We start from the raw sequence: 21,765 nt of genomic DNA on the forward strand, positions 1-21,765 counted from the left end.
CTCTCTCTCTCTCTCTCTCTCTCTCTCTCTCCACCTTTCTCTCTCTCTCTCTCTCTCTCTCTCTCTCTCTCTCTCTCTCTCTCTCTCTCTCTCTCTCTCTCTCTCTCTCTCTCTCTCTCTCTCTCTCTCTCTCTCTCCACCTCTCATTCTCTCTCTCTCTCTCTCTCCACTTCTCATTCTCTCTCTCTCTCCCCAGGAAGGAGTGGGGTCTGGAACCCTTCCTCCCCCTCACTCTGCTGCCCACCATCAAGGAGAAGAATGTGTGTAAGACCCTGTCACAACTGCTCAAGACCTATCAGCATCCGCCTCCCTCCGGCAACAAGGTGATCTCTCCTCTCTGTCACACAATGACCTTCCTTTCAGTAAATATTCTCTACATACAGCAACACTAAGTTATTCAGATTCATTGTATAGCCTACCTTTCATCTGAGGGCTTGCACTCTCAGTTAAGCAGTTTATCTTTGGATTTGACTGGCTGTGGCGTTTCATACATATTTAAACAGTGTGCTTGTGCCCCAATACATGGCTAAACAGTGCCCCCAAGAGGACATGGACAGTATTGCAGTAGCGCATCCACTGGTCATCCTTGGGTGAATCTCAATAGTAGAAGCTAGCAACAGGGCGACCGTGTCCGGCTTGTCATAGTTGGGTGAATCTCAACCGTATTAACCTCCTCGTCTCCTCTCCTTCATCTCCACTGATCTGAAATCACAAGATAAGTGAAAGCAATATGAAGGATGTCAACTAGGTTTTTAATTTTACCTGTTCCAGTTCTTTTAATGTTAGTGCAGATCAAGGAGAGGAGACGAGTAGAGGAAGCCAATAGAGACTATTGAGACTGGGCCCTTGAGTGTTGTGTTGTGTCTACTGACAGGTCCCTCCTCTCCAGGGAAAGCTGCAGTACATGCGCCTGCTCAACGATCTTCCGCCCTTTGGAGGCATGCTGTTCCACACCGTCGGACTAGTAATGGCAACATTCCCTTATGAACATTCCCATTTCGTATTCTCACATGATATATGAGTCACACTCCTTTATAATGAATTTGATTTCCATAACAATTTATCTTATATCAAGGTACAGCTCATGTTGATGTTTTCCTGTAGCCTTGTAGCCTTGTAGCATCCCAGGCCAGAAATCCAAACTGATATAACAAGTACAATCAACTCCAAACTGTTACTACATACACTACCAGTCAAAGGTTTTAGAACACCAACTTATTCAAGGGTTTTTCTTTATTTGTTACTATTTTCTACATTGTACATGAAATAACACATATGGAATCATGTAGTAGCCAAAAAAGTGTTAAACAAATCAAAATATATTTTATATTTGAGATTCTTCAAATAGCCACCCTTTGCCTTGATGACAGCTTTGCACACTCTTGGCATTCTCTCAACCAGCTTCACCACGGATGCTTTTCCAACAGTCTTGAAGGAGTTCCCACATATGCTGAGCACTTGTTGGCTGCTTTTCCTTCACTCTGCGGTCAGACTCATCCCAAACCATCTCAATTTGGTTGAGGTCGGGGGATTGTGGAGGCCAGGTCATCTGATGCAGCACTCCATCACTCTCCTCCAGCCTGGAGGTGTGTTGGGTCATTGTCCTGTTGAAAAAAAATGATAGTCCCACTAAGCCCAAAGCAGATGGGATGGCGTATTGCTGCAGAATGCTGTGGTGGCCATGCTGGTTAAGTGTGCCTTGAATTCTAAATAAATCACAGACAGTGTCACCAGCAAAGCACCCCCACACCATAACACCTCCTTCTCCATGCTTCATGAACCTATCCTCTGCAGTCTGTTACTTGAACTCTGTGAAGCATTTATTTGGGCTGCAATCTGAGGTGCAGTTAACTCTAATGAACTTATCCTCTGCAGCAGAGGTAACTCTGGGTCTTCCATTCCTGTGGCGGTCCTCATGAGAGCGAGATTCATCATACTGCTTGATGGTTTTTGTGACTGCACTTGAAGAAACTTTCAAAGTTCTTGACATTTTCCGGATTGACTGACCTTCATGTCTTAAAGTGATGATGGACTGTCATTTCTCTTTGCTTATTTGAGTGGTTCTTGCCATAATATGGACTTATTTTCCCAAATAGGGCTATCTTCTGTATACCACCCCTACCTTGTCACAACACAACTGATTGGCTCAAACGCATTAAGAACGAAAGAAATACCACAAATTAACTTTTAACAAGGCACTCCTGTTAATTGAAATGCATTCCAGGTGACTACCTCATTAAGCTGGTTGAGCGAATGCCAAGAGTGTGCATAGCTGTCATCAAGGCAAAGGGTGGCTATTTGAAGAATCTCAAATATAAAATATATTTTGATTTGTTTAACACTTTTTTGGTTACTACATGATTCCATATGTGTTATTTCATCATTTTGATGTAGTTACAATGTAGAAAATAGTTAAAATAAAGAAAAACCCTTGAATGAGTAGGTGTTCTAAAACGTTTGACCGGTAGTGTACATGTGTATATATACAACATATAATCAACCCACTTCAATGGCAACTTTTAAAGAATGCATGTTTCTGAGTTAAGTTCTATAAATGCTATTCCATGAATTAAGAGCTCTCTCTGTGTTGATTGATTGATTGATTTACTGACTGAATGGTTGATCCACAGGATGAGAAGCAGTCGGCCACTACGCTGCTGGTGGGTCCACGGCACGGCATCGGTCACGTGATCGACCTGAAGAACAACCTGACCACGGTTCTGACAGAGTTCAGTCGCGTTGCTAAGATACAGCTGCACCGGGAGAACCAGGGCGTTGCCCGCGTAGAGGTGGCCATACATGAGGCCAAGGTATATGACAGACTGAACACATATACAACTATAGATTTAGAAGGACATTATGAAGCTCAGGGTGGAACTCAATAGAATGAGATTTGTTTGTTTTGCCAGAAATCATTGCACCATACTAGTAGGACATGCTACCTAACATTGATTTTTGCTGCACAGAAGAATTCCTTTCAAATTAAATTCTATTAAATCAAACCTGCAACATAAACCAAGTTGAAGTACCGGTATGGTGATTACATTAAATATACAGTCAAATGCTTTGTTGAAATCTCCTAATTTCTCTCCATCCCTGCTCCAACCTCTCCAACCTCTGTGTATGAATGTGTGTGTTTCGGAGGGGCTGGGATAAAGCCAATATATACATCATTGAATAAAGCAGAAGACACATTTCCGTTGGACCTTGTGTACAATTGGACAATAACGGAATCTTAATCAAAATCTTAATTATCCACTTCCCCCCCTGCAGCCTCTGGTCCTGTTGATGGAGTGGCCTGATGCCAGTAACTTCGCCTGCCTCACCTCCGGCTACTACAAGCTGTTCGTGGATCCCAAACGGACCATCTACTACAGGACACCTGGTCAGTCTTATATGATCAAGGCAGGTATGTTAGTAGTCACTTCCTTGATTTATTAGGACTTGCAATGAAACTGCATATTCACAATATCTGTTGATGTTTAAGAAATGTACACTACATGACCAAAAGTATGTGGACACCTGCTCGTCGAACATCTAATTCCAAAATCATGGGCATTAATATGGAGTTTGTCCCACCTTTGCTGCTATAACAGCCTCCACTCTTCTGGGAAGGCTTTCCACTAGATGTTGGAACATTGCTGCGGGGACTTGCTTCCATTCAGCCACAAGAGCATTAGTGAGGTCGGGCATTGATGTTGGGCGATTAGGCCTGGCTCGCAGTCAGCATTCTAACTCATCCCAAAGGTGTTCGATGGGGTTGATGTCAGGGCTCTGTTCAGGCCAGTCAAGTTCTTCCACACCGATCTTGACAAACCATTTCTGTATGGACCTCGCTTTGTGCATGGGGGCATTGTCATGCTGAAACAGGAAAGGGCCTTCCCCAAACTGTTGCCCCAAAGTTGGAAGCACAGAATCGTCTAGAATGTCATTGTATGCTGTAGCTTTAAGATTTCCCTTCACTGCCTAGCACAAACCATGAAAAACAGCCCCAGACCATTATTCCTCCTCCACCAAACTTTAGAGTTGGCACTATGCATTAGGGCAGGTAGCGTTCTCCTGGCACCGCCAAACCCAGATTCGTCGGTTGGACTGCCAGACGGTGAAGCGTGATTCATCACTCCAGAAAACACGTTTCCACTGCTCCAGAGTCCAATGGGGGCGAGCTTTACACCACTCCAGCTGACGCTTGGTATTGCGCATGGTGATCTTAGGCTTGTGTGCGGCTGCTTGGCCATGAAAATCAATTTCATTAAGCTCCCGACGAACAGTTCTTGTGCTGACGTTCCTTCCAGAGGCAGTTTGGAACTCGGTAGTGAGTTTTGCAACCGAGGACAGACGCGCTACGCAATTCAGCACTCTGCGGTCCCGTTCTGTGAGCTTGTATGGCCTACCACTTCGCGGCTGAGCCGTTGTTGCTCCTAGATGTTTCCACATCACAATAACAGCACTTACAGTTAACCGGGGCAGCTCTAGCAGGGCAGAAATTTGACGAACTGACTTGTTGGTAAGGCCATTCCACTGCCAATGTTTGTCTATGGAGATTGCATGGCTGTGTGCTCGATTTTAATAGCCGAATCCATTCATTTGAAGGGGTGTCCACATACTTTCGTATATATAGTGTATCTGTAAGTCTAGTGTTTCGGGAGGTGTTACAGAGATTCCATTATTATTAGCTTTAGATAAAACTGAAAATATTTTTCATTTACGGTTAAAATAATTTCCATACTGTTTGCTTTGGCTATATTTTGTAACAATAAAACTCAGCATCCAAACTCAGCATCCAAAGCCCCATTGACTGCATATCAGTTTGCATCTCAAGGATTCCATTTACAGGTTTTTGTGTGTGTCTGCAAGTGTGAGGCATTGCATGTAAACCATTATACTGCAACCAACTCTGCTCAATCTACCTGGACTGAGACCTGCTTCTCCATAATGCATCTGTGCATCCGGACCTAAACCATATCAACAGCTACCAATCACCTCTGCTGTCTCTCGTCCCATCTCCATCCTGAGATCTCATCTTCATTGGACTATTCTCTCCCTTTTCCTTGCATAGGGTAACATTTTGGGGTTTTGCCTTGCTTTTCTCTCTCTAATCAAATATACATGTACTATTCAAACATGCACAGGTCTGTTTCCATCTGCTGTGGTGGTGTGCCTGCATGAGAGGAAGGCCGCTACATCCCATAACATCCCACCAGACTTACCTCAAACCTCCAACTCCAATCTCCAGCATCCATCACTGAAAAAATCCACCAACCTTCACCTCTATTTTCCCATGAGGACCCACTCCATCCTCCCATGCGATTCCTCACCTCTCAGCCTCTCAACAGCTCTGACAATTCTGTCCTCAGATTACAGAGGTTCCCACCACGCCCACCCGCGCTCCGGCGCCACAGCGGCGTCCAGTGGGGACCGACGAGGGGACGAGAGGGAAAGACCCCATACGAGGGACCCAGGGTCCCAGTCTAAGAAGACAGCGACAGCCACACTGCTCGCAGAGTCCCAACACCTGGGTCTATGCCACGTCCATCTCCGGGAGCCACAACAGCTGCAGGAGCTCCAAATGCAGGCAGAACCCGAGCTCGACATCAATGAGAACTTCATTTCCCAAGAGGCACCAGAGCGGCCCCGTACCAAGTCTGACCCAATGCTCCAGAGCACGGAGATGATCGCCAGGAGGCCAGAGAGCCCCGTCCAGGAGAGCTCCGTGGTCTTCAGGAGCAGAGCCCAAACCATGGGGCAGTCCCAGCGAACTACACAGTTCTTCTGTGACTCCTGCAAGGCCAGGTTGAGGGCAGAGGGAATGGTTGTGGCCTTGAACGGTGGAAGCAGCAGCGCCTCGTCGAAGCACTGCTCCAGCGCCTGTGCCTCCCGCGACGGAGGTGCAGTAGACCTCATGGCCCTGCCTCCCCCGGGGAACGAAGAGGGGGAAGAAGAGGTGGAGGACGTAGGAGGAAAGCTGCAGCCGCTCCCGCCGGCCATTGCTGCCCCTCCGCCTGGGTTCAGGGACAACAGCTCGGACGAAGACGACTCCAAGAGAGGACGGAAGTCTCAACCCAACCCCAACCCCACTCCCAGTCCAAGCACTGCAACCGGGGCTGCTGCCGGCAAGAGCTCTGCCAAGGCTTCTGCCAAGGAAGTGGTACTGGCTCCAGAGGATGTCCCGGTGACGTTGATAGACAACGTGGCAACCAGGACAGTACGGGACCATGCCCAGGAGCTGGATGATGCTCTGGTATCCACTCTGCAGGCACTGGAGGCCCTAGCTGCATCAGAGGACTTCCCCCATCACCACCAACAGCCAGCTCAGACCACAGGTCAACATGCTGAGTCATGCTACATGGACTTCATCTCATATAGAGAGTCTAATCTAACCACCAAGGGCTCTTTTTAGAACTAATGGTTCATTTTAGGGAAGAGTGACTACTAAGGGCACTTTGAAATGTTTTTATACACTGAGTGCACAAAATATTTGGAACACAATCCTAATATTGAGTTGCACCCCCTTTTGCCCTCAGTCGTCGGGGCATGGACTCTACAAGGTGTCGAAAACGTTCCACAGGGATGCTGGCCCATGTTGACTCCAATGCTTGCCACAGTTGTGTCAAGTTGGCTAGATGTCCTTTGGGTGATGGACCATTCTTGATACACACAGGAAACTGTTGAGCATGAAAAGTGCCTTTGAACGGGGTATGGTAGAAGGTGCCAGGCGCACCGATTTGAGTGTGTCAAAAACTGCAATGCTGCTGGGTTTTTCACGCTCAACAGTTTCCCATGTGAACAACTGTGGGAAACATTGGAGTCAATATGGGCCAGCATCCCTGAGGAACACTTGACACCTTGTAGAGTCCATACCCAGATTAATTGAGGCTGGTATAATTCAAGTTCAAAGCTTTAACATCCCAAAACAGAGACAAAAAGACTGATTATGTTTTGATGTGTTGTTTTACAGCACACTGTTTGACACTGAACATAGTCTCTTGTGTTATATATTTTGATAGCGAGAGAAACACAAGAGTTCACTCAGTCTTGATAAAAATTAAGTTTGATGCAAAACAAGGTTTTACTCACAGACGGTTGGCAGAGCTTTAAAAGAAGAGAGTCAGTACTTAGAAACAGTGTATTTGATGTGCCATCTTTCAGCAATCAATGACTGCTTTCCATCTGTCTGTGATGTTGCATGACTTCCTTGTGACCCTGATTGTGTCTTGTGTTTCCTTCTTTCCATAGGTTTGATCGTGTTGGCGGCCATTACGCCTGAGTCATCGCTGGACTCAGGGCACGAGACCAACTCCTCGGAGCTGACAGATGTCTCAGAGATGGTGTCGGCCATGAAGCAGCACCAGAACCAGGCCTATCTGCTGGCCCACCATATCAACAAGGAGCGTATCTTCAGTCGCAGGGACTTCCCCTTGGCCATACCAAGCTGCACCACCCAGACTATAGAGGGCGGTCCGTTCTCCATGGGTCAGATCCGCGGCGGCTGCCCCTCGAAGCCAGTGACCCTCAGTAAGACTGTTCCCCTAAAGCTCAGCCCTGGTCAGGAGACTGCCAGTCCAGGTCTCAGCTCAGTGGAGCAGGGGAGTAACGTTACCCAAGACCCGTCGCAGTGTGAGCCGAGTGATGGCAAGAAGGCAAAACCAGAGCCCACCAAAGCGTGCACCCCAGACCACCCTGCAAATTCGCCTGGGGAGCTGAAAGTGTCCGATCCAAGGCAGGCACCCAAGGTCGGCAAGGATCAAAGGTCACCCTGTTCTGCTGTAGGCAAACTAAGCCCGAATCTCTCTGCGGGGGTCAAGGGGAAGAAGTCTGCGCCTCCGAGCCCGGACCCTACCAACAAAGCCTTACCTATTCTCTTGCCTGTGGACAGAACTGCCTCCGCCAAGATTTGCCCCACAAACATGTGCCAAGATGCCGAGACTGCCTCTAGCGAGACCATCAAGCCTTCAAGCTCTAAAGACCTCTTGCCAGTTGATGACCTGTTCTGCACATGCCCAGTGAGAGAACCCGGGCCAGAGCTAAGACTGAAGGATCCACAGATCCAGAAGGTGGTGGTGTTCCACTCCTCTTCCCCAACAGACGATGAGCGTCTTCGGGCCAAAGGCCTCCAACTAGCCAGCAGCAAAGAGAGCGCAGCGAAAGAAGCAGGAGGAGGAGGAGCAGACCCCGTCTTGGCCAAGCCCAGCCCCCAGGTCCCAACCAAGTACTCCCAGTCCCCACACATACCTGTGAAAGCTGAGAGGAAGGAAGCAGCAGAGGCCAAGGCAGAGAGGTCCCAGGGTAAAGCTCAAGCTGAGCCACAGAAATGCCCCCCAAAGACAATACCTCTCCTGGGAGACCCCACACACCCTACCTGCTCTGTGGACAAGGTCTCCACTCTCCCATCTGCCAACAGCAAGAAGCAGGGCGGTGGTAAAGGGAAGGCCCAACGTAGCACCCCCTTCCTGAGTATCAAGAACCTCCTGTCGGCCACGTTCCCAGCTCGGATTCGGCGGGAGACTGACGAACGCCGAGCCCAGCTCCAGAAGGTCCGGCAGTACGAGTTAGAGTTCCTGGAAGAACTTCTGAAGCCCAAGTCATCCAGGAGTGAGTACCTACCCCAGGGGTCCTCGCCAGTCCCCTCAGGCACCCCCTGTGCTTGCCAGCTCCGTACAAGTCCTGTGCTAAAAGCCCCCGGCATCTCCCGAGAGCAACGCCGCAGCTGCGACTGCAAGAGGATGTGCAGAGGCATCCGACTACCTGATACGCCGGTCGGCTCAACTGCAGAGCCACAGCAGCATAGAGGCAGAGAGAGATCCCTCTCCAAGTCTCCTCCAGCAACCTCCAAAACCCCTCACCCACAGGGAGGTCTGAGGAGACCTCAGACCTTAGAGATCAAGACCACCCGAATCCGTTCGACCAGTCTAGAGTCGCGGGAACCCAGGGGGGAGCAGGCTTCCTGCTTGCCCACCTGCACCTCCCGCACACCAGACTGCATGGGCGCCCCACAGTACAAGAAGCTCCAGAGGCGGTATAGCATTGGGGAGGTGGACAACGCTGAAGGCACGCCGCTGTACGCCGAGGTCAAACCCAAAGCCAAGAGCCTGGAGAAGGAGATGGAGCGAGTGAGGGCCACAGGACTGAGGCTTCCAACGCCCGTGGAGCCCGTTCACAATCAAACTCAAACTCATACGGCTGCTGCAGAGGCGAAGGGGAAGAAAGGAGTGTTCTTCATCCAGGGAGAAGAGCTGCTGCGGGAGAACAGAGAGGGGGCACCGACGGAGATGCTGCTGGGGCTGCCTAGTGAAGACAGTGACGACAGGGAGAAGTGCTGCTCCTTCTGTTTCTGCTACAGGAAATGTGAGGCGGCAGACGAGAGCAGCGAAAAAGAAGAGCTTTCCTATTCCATTCCCCTCCAGGTCCTGCCTGGGATGCAGCTGAACTCTCAGACCTTGCCCGTCGTCAGCAAAACACTCCAGGTCCTCCACGCTGAGGGATGCAGCGGGGAGGAGGAAGAAGTAGAGGAAGAAGAAGAAGAGGAAGAGGAGCTGCAGGAGATTGACCTCCGGGCCTGCGGGACTCTGGAGGGGAGCCTGGCGAGGGTCCAGTCCCTGCAAGGAAAGACGTTCAGCCTGCCAGACGGTTTCCTCAATGCCCAGCTGGATGCTAATGAGCTGCTAGCCATCCTGCGACAGTGCGCTAACATTCCCCAGGTGGATAACGAATCACGCCTCCAGCCGTCCCGGATCGCCGAGTACAAGCAGGAGCTGGCGATGCGCTTCAAGGAGTTCAGGGCGGCGTGCAGGCGGGTGGCGAGCGTCGAGAAGAGCCCCACGCGCATGCTGTGCGTTGTTACGGCCAGCTTCCTGGTCCTCTGCGAACTGACTCAGACCTTCATCAAGCTGGTTAGAGGGGTGCGTTCAGAGGCCCAAAGGCTGCAACTGCTGCGGAAGGTTGAAGAGGTTGCTATCAATTACACTTTGCTGTTGCGTGCAGCCGAGGAGGCGATGGGCCACTCCAGTAGTCTGCCTAACAAGAGCGTGAGTCCCCAAGTTACTACAACAAACACCAACATGGGCTCCCTCTCTCGCCCAATCAAAACCCTGCCCACCCAGTAGAGACAAAGATGGGGGAAGTTAGTGAATAATCATATATGACAGTTGGGAGTGTGGGTGGCTGGGTCCACACTCTCAATGTCCATTCATTTTTTATTGTTTACAGGACATGCAATGATCCATCCATCGCAGTGCAACTGCGCCATTATGCATTTACAGGGGCGGTGGCAGTTGCAGCCTAGAGTGGCCCTGTAGTGTTCTAGCATAAGACACATACACTTGGGCACCGCTCTACAAAAGGTGCAAGGACCTACACCTCTGAAACGCTGGGTGAAAAACAGGGCTAACCACTCCTCCATGTCAACTCTCACATTTCAAAGGTCCTTCTCATTCTTTTTCTATGTATATTTAAGTTGTATCTTTTTAGCAAAGTATTGTGGAGAATCAAAATAATGAAAATAATATATAAAGTGATATTGAGTATAAAAAATATAAAGAGTAATAAATCTACAATAAATCTTCAGATATTTTAATGTGCTCTGGGCAAAAATACCACAGAATACGTCAAAGTATCGAATTCTGTGAATTAAGTAGTCCAAAGCCTGGGTTAGTAGTTGACGTGTTTGTTTGTTACATTTCTAACTGTTGTCACACAATGAGTTCTGTTGGTCATCCGGAAAATGTCATGACCTGCACCTCAACAATATCACATACATCACATTCACAATGTTGGAAATTGTACCTCTGCGAGATTGTAAAATCCACACATTTGAATTGGGTTGCTTTAAAACAGACATGGGGCCCATTTACTCACCTGTAGAATTAAACCACAGGTATGGAACACCTAGATGGGGCAAATGTAGCAGAAACGCTAACCAATCAGCTGGGTAGGATGAATGTTCTTCATGAAGGAAAAGAAGGCTGCCCCGCTCTGCAGTATTAAGTGTAGTCAACCTCACATTGCTGTCTTGGTTTGAGACACACACACAGTACACACACTCTCACTCACTCTCACACACAACGATCACAATCCACACTAAACCGGCACCTCACCTCTTGGGAGATCTACTTTAGTAAGCTTTGCCTTAGACTTTTGCACAACCTTCAGCATTTGCTCCTACTCACACATGATCTAAGTTCATGTTTTGTTTACATTCAGTCTACTGAACATTGAGCTAGAAAACAAACTCCACATACAACTTCAGTTTGATAAACTATTTAATCTTATAAGAGATACAAGTTGCTATATTCTTCTCTAAAATCATTTTACAGGATTTTGTGTCACAAACAATTCAATGGATTTATACTTTTTGCTCTCTGTGCTGTTGTCCATTGTGCAATACAGGAAATATTGGGAAATCACACACACACAAAGTCGTTTTTTATGTATTTTAATAAAACTAACACCTGTGTTTTCTGTCTGAAAACGTCTTTCGGTCTCATCCTGTTGTCAAACCACGGAGATCGAAGCAGCCTATAGCTAACAGAAACAGAAACAGAAACTATTCAGACTCTGTCCACAAGTGTTATAATCTGACATTAGGGTACCATGTGTTTTCTTTCACTGCACTACTGTCTTGCATGTTTCCCCAATTCTTCATTTCTTCTTGGAGTTACAAGAAGAAGAAACGGTCAAGTTACCAATGGTGGTGGCAGATACAGTGTTACTACTAGTTTTATTGAAGTGAGAAAGAAAGACACCCACAAAAATATGAGGAGGCTACTTATGCCAATAATGTTTTACAATGGAAATTCCTTATGCGGAGTTGTATTATTCTACACTTGAGATGTAAATATTGTAAAACGGTTGGAATATTTGTGAGCCTGGAAAACCCTTTTAAATTATCCCACTAACTGACGATGTGAAGATTGGTTCTGAAGTTTTCACTGTTTTGTAAAAAAAGAGAAAACATGTCTGTACCGTATAATTTATAGTAGTTATGTTCCATAGAAACCGAATAGCAAAAATGTATATTTTAAGAGTATATAATGAGTATAAAGCATGGGACATGTTTATTTTTATAAAAACAAAATATTTACAGTATCAAACGACATTCTCTCCTCATGACCACCTGGAAATGTTTTCAAACATTTTGTGTTTGACATAATGGTAATATACAAACATTTTGTGTAGTTGTCATTGTTGAGTTGCATTGTTGCCAAATTGTGAATATGTCTCTGTTTTATTCACATAATGGACCTATGTTCCATGACATAATGGACCTATGTTCCATAACATAATGGACCTACAGTGGGGGAAAAAACGTATTTAGTCAGCCACCAATTGTGCAAGTTCTCCCACTTAAAAAGATGAGAGAGGCCTGTAATTTTCATCATAGGTACACGTCAACTATGACAGACAAATTGAGAAAAATACATCCAGAAAATCACATTGTAGGATTTTTAATGAATTTATTTGCAAATTATGGTGGAAAATAAGTATTTGGTCACCTACAAACAAGCAAGATTTCTGGCTCTCACAGACCTGTAACTTCTTCTTTAAGAGGCTCCTCTGTCCTCCACTCATTACCTGTATTAATGGCACCTGTTTGAACTTGTTATCAGTATAAAAGACACCTGTCCACAACCTCAAACAGTCACACTCCAAACTCCACAATGGCCAAGACCAAAGAGCTGTCAAAGGACACCAGAAACAAAATTGTAGACCTGCACCAGGCTGGGAAGACTGAATCTGCAATAGGTAAGCAGCTTGGTTTGAAGAAATCAACTGTGGGAGCAATTATTAGGAAATGGAAGACATACAAGACCACTGATAATCTCCCTCGATCTGGGGCTCCACGCAAGATCTCACCCCGTGGGGTCAAAATAATCACAAGAACGGTGAGCAAAAATCCCAGAACCACACGGGGGGACCTAGTGAATGACCTGCAGAGAGCTGGGACCAAAGTAACAAAGCCTACCATCAGTAACACACTACGCCACCAGGGACTCAAATCCTGCAGTGCCAGACGTGTCCCCCTGCTTAAGCCAGTACATGTCCAGGCCCGTCTGAAGTTTGCTAGAGTGCATTTGGATGATCCAGAAGAGGATTGGGAGAATGTCATATGGTCAGATGAAACCAAAATATAACCTTTTGGTAAAAACTCAACTCGTCGTGTTTGGAGGACAAAGAATGCTGAGTTGCATCCAAAGAACACCATACCTACTGTGAAGCATGGGGGTGGAAACATCATGCTTTGGGGTTGTTTTTCTGCAAAGGGACCAGGACGACTGATCCGTGTAAAGGAAAGAATGAATGGGGCCATGTATCGTGAGATTTTGAGTGAAAACCTCCTTCCATCAGCAAGGGCATTGAAGATGAAACGTGGCTGGGTCTTTCAGCATGACAATGATCCCAAACACACCGCCCGGGCAACGAAGGAGTGGCTTCGTAAGAAGCATTTCAAGGTCCTGGAGTGGCCTAGCCAGTCTCCAGATCTCAACCCCATAGAAAATCTTTGGAGGGAGTTGAAAGTCCGTGTTGCCCAGCGACAGCCCCAAAACATCACTGCTCTAGAGGAGATCTGCATGGAGGAATGGGCCAAAATACCAGCAACAGTGTGTGAAAACCTTGTGAAGACTTACAGAAAACGTTTGACCAGTGTCATTGCCAACAAAGGGTATATAACAAAATATTGAGAAACTTTTGTTATTGACCAAATACTTATTTTCCACCATAATTTGCAAATAAATTCATTAAAAATCCTACAATGTAATTTTCTGGATTCTATTTTCTCATTTTGTCTGTCATAGTTGACGTGTACCTATGATGAAAATTACAGGCCTCTCTCATCTTTTTAAGTGGGAGAACTTGCACAATTGGTGGCTGACTAAATACTTTTTTCCCCCACTGTATGTTCCATGGCCTATTCCATTGTGTTTGTTTGCACTTATTTATTTTTGATTTATTTGTCAATAATCTTGTCTTCACTGTGTTCTTCTGTCTGTACAACGTGTCTCATGTTTTAAGAGCAATAAAGTTATAATCCTCGGTTTAGAAACGTCACATTTACATTTGGTGTAGATTTAAATGTTTGTTTGTTACACAAGTTATTTGGGCTTCATCTGACATTCACTTCCAACTTAATATAAATAGACTTACTTGAGATGTCCTTCTCCTTACCGAGCAGAAATAGCCTATCCTCATCCACATCCATGTTGTCCTCCTCCAAACTTCTGGCCTAGATTACTGTGGCCTCTATTGTTGGTTTGCAATCAGAGAAAATGTTGATTAGTCACTTACCATATCACTCCAAGAGCTTGAAGGCTATTTTATGTCAACACAAACTTCACTCTAGTTGCCAACACATTACTGCAGAGAACATGGCATAATATTAGCCATGTAAACATGAACCTCCTCTGCATAGGCTGCTGTTCAGCCATAATCAGGATATTTTCGACTGACCTTTACTTGGCATAACTTTCTTCATTCTCGATTCAGAAGAAACTTGTCTCATAAACATCTGTGTGCAGTTGCAGGTGGTACTCCAAAAAACTGAAAATATTCGGAAAAATATTAAATCCACTTTTTGTATCGAGTGAGAAATGCCTCTTGCGTGTGTGTAGATGTTCTCCGATTTTTGGAGTACCACCTGCAACTGCACACAAATGTTTATGAGACAAGTTTCTTCTGAATCGAGAATGAAGAAAGTATTGCCAAGTAAAGGTTGTTGAAAAATTGCTGCTGGTGCTTTGCACTAGCTACACCTAGCCTAAGAAGTACTCTTAAGGAGCCTGCCATTACTCCTCAAGGTCCAAGGACCTTATATGTTATTGAACTGACATGTTGTCCACCCAATCAAAGGATCAGATAATGAATCTAGTACTGCAAGCATAAGCTACAGCTAGCTAGCACTGCAGTGCATTAAAAGTGGTGAGTAGTCGGCTCAAAGAGAGAGAAAGACAATAGTTGAACAGTTTTGAACAAAATTATTTATTTATTTAAAGCATGAGCGAGAGAGAGCGCGAAAGAGAGCTAGCTATATTTAGTTTTTTTTCACTTTCACTTAGCTAGCGATTGCAACTAGTCAAACACCAGGCTCAAACAGAGAGGGATGCTATGTTACCTAGCTGACTATGGCTATCCAACACCGGAACTCTTCCAAGTCAAGGTAAGCTTTTTGTTTTATTAATTTACAGTGGGGAAAAAAAGTATTTAGTCAGCCACCAATTGTGCAAGTTCTCCCACTTAAAAAGATGAGAGAGGCCTGTAATTTTCATCATAGGTACACGTCAACTATGACAGACAAAATGAGAAAAGAAATCCAGAAAATCACATTGTAGGATTTTTAATGAATTTATTTGCAAATTATGGTGGAAAATAAGTATTTGGTCAATAACAAAAGTTTCTCAATACTTTGTAATATACCCTTTGTTTGCAATGACACAGGTCAAACGTTTTCTGTAAGTCTTCACAAGGTTTTCACACACTGTTGCTGGTATTTTGGCCCATTCCTCCATGCAGATCTCCTCTAGAGCAGTGATGTTTTGGGGCTGTCGCTGGGCAACACGGACTTTCAACTCCCTCCAAAGATTTTCTATGGGGTTGAGATCTGGAGACTGGCTAGACCACTCCAGGACCTTGAAATGCTTCTTACGAAGCCACTCCTTCGTTGCCCGGGCGGTGTGTTTGGGATCAATGTCATGCTGAAAGACCCAGCCACGTTTCATCTTCAATACCCTTGCTGATGGAAGGAGGTTTTCACTCAAAATCTCACGATACATGGCCCCATTCATTCTTTCCTTTACACGGATCAGTCGTCCTGGTCCCTTTGCAGAAAAACAGCCCCAAAGCATGATGTTTCCACCCCCATGCTTCACAGTAGGTATGGTGTTCTTTGGATGCAACTCAGCATACTTTGTCCTCCAAACACGACGAGTTGAGTTTTTACCAAAAAGTTATATTTCGGTTTCATCTGACCATATGACATTCTCCCAATCCTCTTCTGGATCATCCAAATGCACTCTAGCAAACTTCAGACGGGCCTGGACATGTACTGGCTTAAGCAGGGGGACACGTCTGCCACTGCAGGATTTGAGTCCCTGGCGGCGTAGTGTGTTACTGATGGTAGGCTTTGTTACTTTGGTCCCAGCTCTCTGCAGGTCATTCACTAGGTCCCCCCGTGTGTTTCTGGGATTTTTGCTCACCGTTCTTGTGATCATTTTGACCCCACGGGGTGAGATCTTGCGTGGAGCCCCAGATCGAGGGAGATTATCAGTGGTCTTGTATGTCTTCCATTTCCTAATAATTGCTCCCACAGTTGATTTCTTCAAACCAAGCTGCTTACCTATTGCAGATTCAGTCTTCCCAGCCTGGTGCAGGTCTACAATTTTGTTTCTGGAGTCCTTTGACAGCTCTTTGGTCTTGGCCATAGTGGAGTTTGGAGTGTGACTGTTTGAGGTTGTGGACAGGTGTCTTTTATACTGATAACAAGTTCAAACAGGTGCCATTAATACAGGTAACGAGTGGAGGACAGAGGAGCCTCTTAAAGAAGAAGTTACAGGTCTGTGAGAGCCAGAAATCTTGCTTGTTTGTAGGTGACCAAATACTTATTTTCCACCATAATTTGCAAATAAATTCATTAAAAATCCTACAATGTGATTTTCTGGAGAAAAAAAATCTCAATTTGTCTGTCATAGTTGACGTGTACCTATGATGAAAATTACAGGCCTCGCTCATCTTTTTAAGTGGGAGAACTTGCACAATTGGTGGCTGACTAAATACTTTTTTTCCCCACTGTATTTCCACCGGGGCCTGCCGGTGTAACTGCTAAACTGCTTGCTGGCTGTACACTACTGCATGATTGTAGCGGGTTTACTAACGCGTTAGTTCTAGTAGCTATGTTGACTAGCTAATACGGTGACATTAACGATTTAGGCTGTGTGTAGCGGTTAGCGGTTATGATATGACGGTTTGGCTTGGAAAGGTTTTTTCACCTGGTCACAGACAGCTGATGTGTTGTGCACTGAAGTCCACAAGCAAAGGGAAAAGATGAGAGGAGGAGTGCGTCGATGCGAGAAGGAATTCTACAACGAGCAAAATGATCATGCTGTTTGTATGTGGCTGCTATGAAAGTGAACTGTGTTTGTGTGTGATCAGGGGTGTATTCATTCCACTGATTCTATTGAAAAGGTTTCTTAAACGGAAGCAAACGGAACGAAACGGAGAAAAACATACCTGAATTTGTCGAATAGAAACTCTCGTTTGCAAATGATTACACCCTAGATCAGTTAGATGCAGACAAGAGTGTGCAAGGCGGTATTGAATGTGTCACTGTCTGTCACCTTGATTACTCTTCATTTTTCTCTCCACCTGCGCACCTACGTTGTATACTTTCATTCATAGGCTAGGTTGTAGCAACCTCATGATGGGTACAGGGAAAATTTGAGTATCATGTAGTAGCCTAAACCTATTGATGTTACATTGAACTGGTTGAATGGAATATGAATGACAGTCATCCAATATGCTGTAATAGAAGTAACGCTATGCTCAATAAAAAAAACTGTCCTCCCTCATCTTAAACGTCACCGACCGCCACTGCTGTACACTGTTTTAACCAGCTTTACCACAGTTGCAGCCGACCATATTTTTCAGTGACAACACGTTTCTGGCGGCCTTCTTACACACAGGTTTTCAGTGCATGCTAGATAGCTAATTAGCACAGATGGTCCCCTCTGTCGCTGTAACATGTAGATATGGCCGTTTGGGAAAACTAACCCAACCCTATAAAGGTGTTAATGTTCAGACCGAGTGTCGGGACCTCTAACAAAACTCCCCCATTCAGAAGATGCCTTCATCCAACGACTCTTATGTGTCTGTAATGGAACTGAGTCAGGATCAAGGGAAAGCTACACTAGTCGTACTCGCATATCACGTTACAATGTGTAGCTAGCATAATATGCAACCTACCAACCTATGCAGGGTAATTGTAAACCTAAATTGTAGTTGTAGTTATAAACTTATTAACGTATCAACAACACATCATATAAGGATGAAGATGGAAGTGGATGGACCACTATGTAAATGAAATTACATTTACTTCATTTTGGTCATTTAGTAGACGTTCTTATCCATGGTGATTTTTCCAGAGTTTCTTCTTTAGAATACTGTACTGATGGGTTGTTCGCGAACGAACAGCTCTTTTTGAACGGCTCTTTCTGGTGAACGTCGGGAACCGAATCGCATATGTGAAAGAGCCGTTCATTTGGCTCCCTGATTTGTATACTGTTACTGTTATTGCTTTTTGAGCGCCAGACATCGATTATCTGCAGATACAAAAACATTATCTGAAGATGGTAATCCTCAGAGCAGGAACAATATACTGAGGAGAGAGACTCATTCTGGTCCACGCTCATTTTTTCAGTGCGTTTTTAAAATTATTTTTTTGGCCTTCTAATAATTTGGTCAGGTTAACATATATATATATATATATATATATATATATATATATATATATATATATATATATATACACACTGCTCAAAAAAATTAAGGGAACACTAAAATAACACATCCTAGATCTGAATGAATGAAATAATCTTATTAAATACTTTTTTTCTTTACATAGTTGAATGTGCTGACAACAAAATCACACAAAAATGATCAATGGAAATCAAATTTATCAACCCATGGAGGTCTGGATTTGGAGTCACCCTCAAAATTAAAGTGGAAAACCACACTACAGGCTGATCCAACTTTGATGTAATGTCCTTAAAACAAGTCAAAATGAGGCTCAGTAGTGTGTGTGGCCTCCACGTGCCTGTATGACCTCCCTACAACGCCTGGGCATGCTCCTGATGAGGTGGCGGATGGTCTCCTGAGGGATCTCCTCCCAGACCTGGACTAAAGCATCCGCCAACTCCTGGACAGTCTGTGGTGCAACGTGGCATTGGTGGATGGAGTGAGACATGATGTCCCAGATGTGCTCAATTGGATTCAGGTCTGGGGAACGGGCGGGCCAGTCCAGAGCATCAATGCCTTCCTCTTGCAGGAACTGCTGACACACTCCAGCCACATGAGGTCTAGCATTGTCTTGCATTAGGAGGAACCCAGGGCCAACCGCACCAGCATATGGTCTCACAAGGGGTCTGAGGATCTCATCTCGGTACCTAATGGCAGTCAGGCTACCTCTGGCGAGCACATGGAGGGCTGTGCGGCCCCCCAAAGAAATGCCACATTTACATTTTAGTCATTTAGCAGACGCTCTTATCCAGAGCGACTTACAGTTAGTGAGTGCATACATATTATTTTTTTATTTTTTTATTTTTTCATACTGGCCCCCCGCAGGAATCGAACCCACAACCCTGGCGTTGCCAACATCACTGCCTGCCATTCCCTCCCCTACCCTGGACGACGCTGGGCCAATTGTGCGCCGCCCCATGGGTCTCCCGGTCACGGCCGGCTACGACAGAGCCTGGATTCGAACCAGGATCTCTAGTGGCACAGCTAGCACTGCGATGCAGTGCCTTAGACCACTGCGCCACTCGGGCCACCCCACACCATGACTGACCCACCACCAAACCGGTCATGCTGGAGGATGTTGCAGGCAGCAGAACATTCTCCACGGCGTCTCCAGACTCTGTCACGTCTGTCACATGTGCTCAGTGTGAACCTGCTTTCATCTGTGAAGAGCACAGGGCGCCAGTGGCGAATTTGCCAATCTTGGTGTTCTCTGGCAAATGCCAAACGTCCTGCACGGTGTTGGGCTATAAGCACAACCCCCACCTGTGGACGTCGGGCTCTCATACCACCCTCATGGAGTCTGTTTCTGACCGTTTGAGCAGACACATGCACATTTGTGGCCTGCTGGAGGTCATTTTGTAGGGCTCTGGCAGTGCTCCTCCTGCTCCTCCTTGCACAAAGGCGGAGGTAGCAGTCCTGCTGCTGGGTTGTTGACCTCCTACGGCCTCCTCCACATCTCCTGATGTACTGGCCTGTCTCCTGGTAGCGCCTCCATGCTCTGGACACTACGCTGACAGACACAGCAAACCTTCTTGCCACAGCTCGCATTGATGTGCCATCCTGGATGAGCTGCGCTACCTGAGCCACTTGTGTGGGTTGTAGACTCCGTCTCATGCTACCACTAGAGTGAAAGCACCGCCAGCATTCATAAGTGACCAAAACATCAGCCAGGAAGCATAGGAACTGAGAAGTGGTCTGTGGTCACCACCTGCAAAACCAGTCCTTTATTGGGGGTGTCTTGCTAATTGCCTATCATTTCCACCTGTTGTCTATTCCATTTGCACAACAGCATGTGAAATGTATTGTCAATCAGTGTTGCTTCCTAAGTGGACAGTTTGATTTCACAGAAGTGTGATTGAGTTACATTGTGTTGTTTAAGTGTTCCCTTTATTTTTTTGAGCAGTGTATATATACAGTAGGGAGAACAAGTATTTGATACACTGCCGATTTTGCAATATTTCCTACTTACAAAGCATGTAGAGGTCTGTAATTTTTATCATAGGTACACTTCAACTGTGAGAGATGGAATCTAAAACAAAAATCCAGAAAATCACATTGTATGATTTTTAAGTAATTAATTTGCATTTTATTGCATGACATAAGTATTTGATACATCAGAAAAGCAGAACTTAATATTTGGTACAGAAACCTTTGTTTGCAATTACAGAGATCATAGGTTTCCTGTAGGTCTTGACCAGGTTTGCACACACTGCAGCAGGGATTTTGGCCCACTCCTCCATACAGACCTTCTCCAGATCCTTCAGGTTTCGGGGCTGTCGCTGCGCAAAACGGACTTTCAGCTCCCTCCAAAGATTTTCTATTGGGTTCAGGTCTGGAGACTGGCTAGGCCACTCCAGGACCTTGAGATGCTTCTTACGGAGCCACTCCTTAGTTGCCCTGGCTGTGTGTTTCGGGTCGTTGTCATGCTGGAAGACCCAGCCACGACCCATCTTCAATGCTCTTACTGAGGGAAGGAAGTTGTTGGCCAAGATCTCGCGATAGATGGCCCCATCCATCCTCCCCTCAATATGGTGCAGTCGTCCTGTCCCCTTTGCAGAAAAGCATCCCCAAAGAATGATGTTTCCACCTCCATGCTTCACGGTTGGGATGGTGTTCTTGGGGTTGTATCATCCTTCTTCTTCCTCCAAACACGGCGAGTGGAGTTTAGACCAAAAAGCTCTATTTTTGTCTTATCAGACCACATGACCTTCTCCCATTCCTCCTCTGGATCATCCAGATGGTCATTGGCAAACTTCAGACAGGCCTGGACATGCGCTGGCTTGAGCAGGGGGACCTTGCATGCGCTGCAGGATTTTAATCCATGACGGCGTAGTGTGTTACTAATGGTTTTCTTTGAGACTGTGGTCCCAGCTCTCTTCAGGTCATTGACCAGGTCCTGCCGTGTAGTTCTGGGCTGATCCCTCACCTTCCTCATGATCATTGATGCCCCACGAGGTGAGATCTTGCATGGAGCCCCAGACCGAGGGTGATTGACCTTCATCTTGAACTTCTTCCATTTTCTAATAATTGCGCCAACAGTTGTTACCTTCTCACCAAGCTGCTTGCCTATTGTCCTGTAGCCCATCCCAGCCTTGTGCAGGTCTACAATTTTATCCCTGATGTCCTTACACAGCTCTCTGGTCTTGGCCATTGTGGAGAGGTTGGAGTCTGTTTGATTGAGTGTGTGGACAGGTGTTTTTTATATAGGTAACGAGTTCAAACAGGTGCAGTTAATACAGGTAATGAGTGGAGAACAGGAGGGCT

At 45.9% G+C, this 21,765-nt stretch overlaps 1 protein-coding gene across 1 annotated transcript in view; it reads left to right on the plus strand.

Moving 5' to 3' along the window:
• The window catches only part of LOC311107575 (FERM and PDZ domain-containing protein 3-like), a gene marked incomplete at its 3' end in the record, with an annotated part of 45,688 nt that extends 35,585 nt beyond the window's left edge, over window positions 1–10,103 (plus strand). Inside the window, exons 10-15 of the mRNA XM_084150082.1 lie at window positions 197–323; window positions 875–964; window positions 2,631–2,810; window positions 3,274–3,409; window positions 5,358–6,323; window positions 7,237–10,103. Of these exons, the coding sequence (XP_084006208.1) occupies window positions 197–323; window positions 875–964; window positions 2,631–2,810; window positions 3,274–3,409; window positions 5,358–6,323; window positions 7,237–10,103 (4,366 nt within the window). The remainder of the gene's footprint in view (window positions 1–196; window positions 324–874; window positions 965–2,630; window positions 2,811–3,273; window positions 3,410–5,357; window positions 6,324–7,236) is intronic.
• Window positions 10,104–21,765: the final 11,662 nt, after the last annotated feature.

This window comes from Coregonus lavaretus (genome assembly GCF_964263955.1).
Source record: "Coregonus lavaretus genome assembly, chromosome: 32".
Classification (NCBI taxonomy): domain Eukaryota; kingdom Metazoa; phylum Chordata; class Actinopteri; order Salmoniformes; family Salmonidae; genus Coregonus; species Coregonus lavaretus.